The following is a 7590-nucleotide window of genomic DNA, read 5'->3' on the forward strand; positions in this document are numbered from 1 at the left end:
TACCTAGTTTTTTTTTTACAATATCTTCTGAGGTAGGTGCTAAGTTAAACAGCTAGAAAATGTAATAGATTTTTCTGTTAAAGCATATTCTAAGGGGAAACACCTCAGAATTTTTCTGATAAGCAAACATCCTAGGAAAAAAAAATAAGGATTAAATCAAAAGCAAACTATAAGTTATTATAAGTGTTTTTGCTATTTGCCCACTATTCATTCAAAATACAAACTTCTCTTTTAAAAGGTGATTTAACAGTTGACCTTTAAACATCAGATTTGGAGCCTCTTCTAAGTTCAGTCAAGTCCAACAGACTGGACAGAGGAAGAAAATGTGGGGGGAGAAATGTTGGTGCCTTCCAACTCAGCACAGAGGAGACAGTGAGTGTCCCAAGATAATCTGCTCCCACACTGCTCCGAAACCAAAACAATCTTCTTAGCACCCAAAAATAAATGCAATGTTTAAATTTTACTGTTTGTATCTTAAGGTTGGTCTCCTGTGAGTCTGTCTCAAATTCTGAAGGGCACATTGTTTGGGGCTTAAAACCTTCTCCAACCGCAAGGGTAGTAAACAGTCCTGCTGAGTAAAAGTAAGCCACACAATAATTACTTTAGGGAAAAAAATGCTTTTTAAAATCATTGAAACAAATAGATGCTATTACTTTTCAGCAAATGAGAAGAATGGGAATTTTTTGTCAAGATAAAGCAATAAATTCAAGACAGTCTCTTTAGAAAAAAGGCTAAGCTAAGTGTCTTAGTAGTGCTATCTAAAGAGAAGAGGTATGAATATTCTTTCCACATTAATGCCTCAGAAACTAGTTATCTGCAGAAAACATGACAGATTGGATTTTCATGGCTAATTAAGAACACATACAGGTTTGACACCTTTGGGACTCTGGCAGCAGTGATTCTAATTTTGTGTCTCCCACCAATTTATATTCATGCACAATGAACATGACAGTGGTAGTCAGATTAAATTGATTATTTTGTTAAGTCTCGAGTTGCAAAAACAACAAGGTCAGAGTAAAGGCAAGTCACAGAAGTTAATCTCTTGAGACACATTATCTCAAAGTTCTAAATACATAGCTTGGCTATAATAGCTGAACAATGGGAAAACTACTTAGTATATGTTACTGATATTTTCTAGCTATGGGAAGAAACAATAGCAAATTAATTAGATTATTTTTTTGCTTCTGAAATTAACTCCTACCTTTGAAGGTTTTGAACTCAATAATTAAGAGCAAAATATTACAAATGAACAAACCAGTGGGTAAGATAGTTAACCCTGAGATAGATACAAGGAAAAAATACTTTTAAAATCATTTAAAGCTCTACTTAGACACTTAGCCTTTTTTCCTAAAGAGATTCTCTTGAATTTATTGCTTTACCTTGATGAAAAATTCCCTTTTTTCTCATTTGCTGAAAAGTTACAGCATCTATTTGTTCAAATGATTTTCAAAACTTACTATCTAATAAAAGAGTGTCACTAACCAATGGATAAAAATTGGATCATTTTATAAAAGGTATTGGGAAACAAACCTATTTGAAAGAAATTCAGATTAGATTTTCAGTTCATGCCAAAATAATTCCAGATGACCCTGAATGTAAAAAAAAATTTAACCATAAAAATACTAAGTGAGCTGATGTCTCACCATCCTCACTTCTAAAGAGCATTCTGGTTGTATTTCTTCTAAGCCTGATTTGTTCATTCTTTTGGCGGTCCACAGTATATTCAGTATTCCTTGCCAACACTACAATTCGAATGCATCAATTCTTCTCTCTTCTTTTTTCATTGTCCAGCTTTTGCATGCATCTGAGGTGACTGAAAAGACGACCATGGCTTGGGTCATCAAGGTGACATCTTTGCTTTTTAAAACACCATATTATGGATGAAGGTCCTTTCAGACATTTGCTTCCAGAATAAGAAGGTTTTGTCCATATGAAATTTTGCTGGGGCAAATACCCTCCCTCTGCAATTAGTTTTATCTAAGGTTTCAACAAATTCTGCTGCTGCCTTCACATCAGCACTTGTAGACTCACCACTCTCATGTAATGCAGCGAAAAACATTGAAGTGCTTGACCCACTGAGTTAGCAGTAAACTCGATTGGAGTCTGGCCCTGCTTTTTCTTTAAGCATATCAAACAAGCTTTGTGCTTTAGCAATGACTGTCAGGTTGCAGAGGGATTCGCTTTTGTGTTTGGTCTGTAATCCATGTCATTAGTAATTTCTCCATATCTGATACTGGTCCCTCTTGCGTTTTTCTCAGCTTTGTAGCTTTCAGTGGAGCAGGGCCTTTAACAGCTTGGAGAATTTTTTGTTTTTGAGCATCATCCTGATTGTCAAGTGCCACATGCCTAAACCTGCTATGTCCCTTCTCCCATCTTTCTGAACTCTATTATAGCTTTATGGGACCCGGCCTTATGGCCCAGCAGACGTTATTCTGTGCATGACTGCAGTATCATTCCGTTTGAAAATCTTGATGGTGAAGTGGCCAAGAACTGAAAAAGTGAATTTAAAACAGATTCACTTCGAGAACGTTTGCTGTTGAGAACATACTAACCTGTCTACTCTGAAGCTTATTTTTAATCTATGAAAATCCATGCAGAGGTTTGAGTGCTTTGATTGGGACCTATTTAGTGAAGAGGGGAGATGGATAACCAAGTCGTCAGAGCGCTTGTAGCACTCGGATGGTATGAAGTTTTTGTACGCTATTTTTATGTTATCTGATACCACAGGAGTAAAATGTACCAGGGCTAGTAGGAAAAAGTACTATGTTTAACCAAAGCTGAAAAGGTGTTACTAATGGTTAGACTATAACCCTCCTAAGTCTCTGACATACCTAGTTAGTTATGTGAAATGAGATTGTGCAGCTGATGGTGGAATTTAACCCCAAGTGTTCTTAACAACAAACTGGATTGCCTCCCTCTTCAACTCCCAGTCGAATACATCCCACCCAAATCCAGCTCAAGGGTGCTTGCCACACTTTTTCCAGCCAGTTTGCAAACGAGTTTCCGAAGGTAGGTTTCCCGCCATTTCGCTGAGGAATGGAAGGTCTTTCCTCCTTAGATTCTGCTTTACACGTAGGAAGCCCGACCTTACACCAGTTTCCTCTTAAGGCAAGCAGCGGAATGCGAAGCGCGGTCAACAGCGTTACGATGCGGGGGGCTGAGCTGAAAAGCGACAGACCAAGTCGCCCCGTAACAGCTCAGCATCAGCGGAAAACCCGACCGGGGAAACGCGCGCAACTAGAGTAGAGTGAATGGGATTGCGCGCGGGCCCAGAGCCCGCGGTGGGAGGAGGGAGTGCAGCCGTTGCAAGGAGGAGCGAAGGTTGGGGGCGGAGGGCGGGTTCGCTCCAGCTCGATTCCGATTGGCCCGGCCCACAGCACCGAGTGACGGCAGCCCGGGAGAACGCCTGATTTGTGTGGTGGGCGCGGGCCGGCGGAGGAAGCGCATTGCGCAGGCGCAGTTGCTCGGCTCCTCTCGCCCTAGCGCTCCGGCCCAGCTCTCGCGGACAAGTCCCAACATCGCGCGCCCCCCCCCCCCCGCCTCCGGGACCGCCCCCTCCCCCTTCTCGGCGTCGTCGAAGATAAACAATAGTTGGCCGGCGAGTGCCGAGTGTGTCTCCCGCCGCCGGATTCCGCGGGCTGCGTGGGACCGGCAGGATCCCGGCCAGCCGGCCATGGCGGGGCTGTACTCGCTGGGAGTGAGCGTCTTCTCCGACCAGGGCGGGAGGAAGTACATGGAGGACGTTACTCAAATCGTTGTGGAGCCCGAGCCGACGGCCGAAGAAAAGCCCTCGCCGCGGCGGTCGCCGTCTCAGCCGTCGCCTCCGCAGCCGTCACCACCGCCGCCGGCTCTCCCTGGCAGCGAAGTCTCGGGGAAAGGCCCGGCAGTGGCAGCCCGAGAAGCCCGCGGTCCTCCCCCGGACGCCGGCGCTTCGCCGGATCCCAGCCGCTGCTGCCGCCGCCGTTCCTCCGTTGCATTTTTCGCAGTGTGCGACGGGCACGGCGGGCGGGAGGCGGCACAGTTTGCCCGGGAGCATTTGTGGAGTTTCATCAAGAAACAGAAGGGTTTCACCTCGTCCGAGCCGGCGAAGGTTTGCGCTGCCATCCGCAAAGGCTTCCTCGCCTGTCACCTCGCCATGTGGAAGAAACTGGGTAAGTTCCATGGTTTGTTGGGCGCCCGCCTCTTTTTCAGGCAGTTCAGGGCTTTTAGCAGCAGCCAGCATCGCGTGGGCACCCGGCACTTGGCACTCGGCACTCGAGAGCGCTTTCAAAGTGTGCATTTATAGAAGTGAAGACTCTTCTCGGTCGAATGGCGCTTTTCAAGGTGGAGATCTGGGCAAACAAATTAGCCTTGGAAGAGAGAGGATTGCTGTCTCCCTGCAACCGGCCCTCGCTTTATTTCCACTCTCCAAGGATGAATGGGAAGCCGTCTTTTCCCTAAACTGGTTCACTTTGATGGCAGCCAGCGAAAAGTGTAGAAACCTAGCGCCAGTTTTTGTCCGAAAGAGAAATCGAAGACACGCTGCTACCCGGGCTACGCGAAGGAAGCAGGAGATGGCAAAAATTAGTGTTTCCTTACAATCTGTCATTTTGCTCTTGAAGGACTTATCCCTCTCGGTTGCCGCCTACTGGTGATGTCAGTTCTCCAAAGTGACCCAGGGCGGCTGATAGTCGGGGTAAAGTGTAAGCTAATTTAGAAGGGCTGAAAGGTAACCAAACAATTGAAAGTCTTGGGGAAATACTCCGTTGCGGTGATTATAAAATGCTTTTAGGATTTTTATGCCTGTACTGCATATGAGAAAGAAAAGTGCGGAACTTGTTATCTCAAACTAGCTCCCTGTGAGAGGCGTGTGAAATTTATCTAGGCCTTTTTAAAAGTACAATTTTTATTTTCGGTAGTTGCTTTAGCTAATTTCTACCAGGTAGTTCTCTACAGTTCCTTGTTAAAAAGAATTTACAATGGAAGGGCTGACTCATTAAGGGGAGGGCAAGTGGGAGTATGGAGTAAGGTGTATATAAACTTATATGTGACAGTCTGACTTGATTTGTAAACATTCACTTGAAGCTCAATAAAAGTTAATAAAAAAAAGAATTTACTAGTTATAAGCGCCCATCAAAGTAGCAAGGAATTACTAATATGCTAAAACCCAAACCAAACCTTTTGCAGTCGATTCCGACTCATAGCCACCCTATAGGACAGAGTAGATCTGCCCCGTAGGAATTCCAAGGACAGGCTGATGGATTCGAACTGCCGACCTTTTGGTTAGTTGCTCAGCTCTTAACCGCTGCACCACCAGGGCCCCAAGAAGAAATAGGGACTTCGATTTCTAAAAACTTAGTGTAGGTTCTCCAAGAGATTGTAGTTCATTTAAAATTTTAGGTGTTTTCTAAAGCAGCCAATGTTCCTGTATCCAACGTATGTTTTCATACAGGACTGTAGTTGCTTATCCATTTCAGTAAATAAATGGCATGCATTTTTTTTTTTTGATAGAAAAAGAATACTCTTCTGACATTAAAACAGAAAACAAAACTCGTGTTTATGGTAGCATAATGTTTTATTTATTTCATGCAGAGAGGCAGAGAGAAAGAGTGTCAAAGATTTGTTAAATACAGAAAAACACCTGTGAAAAGGTATCATAGAGTTCTAGATGAGCTGCTTTCAAATCCTGTTTTCCATTTGCCTGGCTTTCTGCCAAGAATTATTTGATTGACTCAAAAACCATCCAGTGGGCTTGTTGCTTGAGGTGTTTCCCATCCAATCCCAGAGGCCCCTATTATGGATTTGTTTTGTTTTTGTGTAGGCAGGCTAGAGCTGAAAGCACTGCAGTATATTCTAGAAATACATCACATCGACTGCAGGGCGACTAGAAGTAGGCAGCAAGGCTACAAGATATAGAGGATGATTAGACACAAAGAATTATTTAGAGTTTTTATTTTGCAGTATACTTGGAGCAACATGAATTTGCCCAGTTTGAACTGTGAGGATTGAAAAAATACAAACACTTCCCTTAATTGATTTTTTTAAAAGAAGTTATGTAAACCCTGTTACTAAAATGAGTGTTTTTTAATAAAGTTGGGGCCATGATGATAAATGTATGTATGTTTTTTACATACATATGCTTTTTAAATCAAGCTTTCACCCCTATGATGCATGGTCTTAGAGCCTTAGACTCTAGCCACATGTTAAAGTCAGGCAGGGCCTCACATTGGTTTCTTCTGGGTTCGAACCCCTGCTGAGAACTTGTATTTCCATCCCAGATAATGCTGAATCAGAATCTACATTTTAACAAATCCCCAGGTGATTCTTGTGTCTAATAAATTTCGAGACCCACAGCTCTACTAGTGATTCTCAGAATAGGTCCCTAACCAGCAGTATTAGCATTGCCTGGGAACTTGTTAGAAATGCAAATTCTCAGCAGGGTTTCGAACCGGAACAAACCGGTATGACGTCCTGATTAAAGTTTGCTTTGTACCACAGCTAAACCTTGAACTCCATCCTCAAAATTTGAATAAACCAAATCCAATTTCTAACATGTTTTAAGTTTAACAACAACAAAAAAGTATGCTGAATGTATTGAAGTGTTGTACAAGAAATGCAATTAAAAAATTATTTTACTTCAATGTAGAATTCATGGATGGCTCTTTATTGTCTATGAAATAAGCTTAAACTTTTCAGTTTGTAATTACAAGCTCTTCTCTGTTCAACTTCAGCTTCCCTGTTCAATTCTGTTACCCACATTGCTACTACATTATTCTACTCACCTATTTCCAGGACACATTGATATATTCCATTTTCCTGGGTTCCTGCCCTCCTCCTCTTCCCCAAAAGGAAGAAAACTCAAACAAAAATGTATTCATCATACAATCTCCAAATCAACTTGTTTTCTTCTGTGAAGACTTCTGTTTCTTTTGGAATCGAACGTATTTTGTTTCTTCTTTTGTAGTTCTCATTGGGTTATAGTAGTGGTCCTCAGTTTTTTTGCTCTCAGGACCCTTTGTACTTTTAAATTATTGAGGACCCTGAAGAGCTTTTATTTACGTGGGCTAGATGTATTAATATTTACCATATGAGAAGTTAAAGGTGAAAAATTTGAAAATACTTCTTAATCAATTTTAAAACAAGTAAGATTATTACATGTTAATATGTTTTTCAATGAAAAATCACACTTTTCCTAAATTAGAAATATTGATGAGGAGTGACATTGTTCTACATTTTTGCAAATCTCCTTTAAAGAGTAGCTTAATAGAGAACAACTGGATCCTCATATCTGCTTCTGCATTCAGTCTGTTACGCTGTGTTGTTTGGTTGAAGTATATGAAGAAAATGCTTCACGCAGGTAGTAGGAAAAGGGAGGAATATTTTATTAGTCTTCTGAAATAATTTTGAATATTCTACACCAAAGTGGTAGTTTCTGAAGGTTAGTTGTGATGGAATCTGAAACCGGGTCATTGAGCTTTTTGTACTTTTACTTTAAGATGTATTAGCCTATCTTGCACTTTGAATGAGTCTTTTTCACATGTGTGATTTTGTAACATTGTGCATTAATCATTTGGGAAATAATGGTTCACTGAGTTATGCAGGTCTTCCAAA

At 41.8% G+C, this 7590-nt stretch overlaps 1 protein-coding gene and 1 long non-coding RNA gene across 3 annotated transcripts in view; both read left to right on the forward strand.

Moving 5' to 3' along the window:
• Positions 1–553, forward strand: part of LOC126062839 (uncharacterized) — a 65710-nt gene extending 65157 nt beyond the window's left edge. Inside the window, exon 4 of the long non-coding RNA XR_007514153.1 lies at positions 239–553. This is a non-coding gene — a long non-coding RNA (uncharacterized LOC126062839). The remainder of the gene's footprint in view (positions 1–238) is intronic.
• A 2969-nt stretch (positions 554–3522) lies between these two features.
• Positions 3523–7590, forward strand: part of PPM1D (protein phosphatase, Mg2+/Mn2+ dependent 1D) — a 48581-nt gene continuing 44513 nt past the window's right edge. For both annotated transcript variants that reach the window (XM_049860794.1, XM_049860793.1), the window contains exon 1: positions 3523–4151. In XM_049860794.1, coding sequence (XP_049716751.1) covers positions 3674–4151 — 478 coding nt within the window. In that variant the 5' untranslated portion in view covers positions 3523–3673. The remainder of the gene's footprint in view (positions 4152–7590) is intronic.

This window comes from Elephas maximus, chromosome 19 (assembly GCF_024166365.1).
Source record: "Elephas maximus indicus isolate mEleMax1 chromosome 19, mEleMax1 primary haplotype, whole genome shotgun sequence".
Taxonomy (NCBI): domain Eukaryota; kingdom Metazoa; phylum Chordata; class Mammalia; order Proboscidea; family Elephantidae; genus Elephas; species Elephas maximus.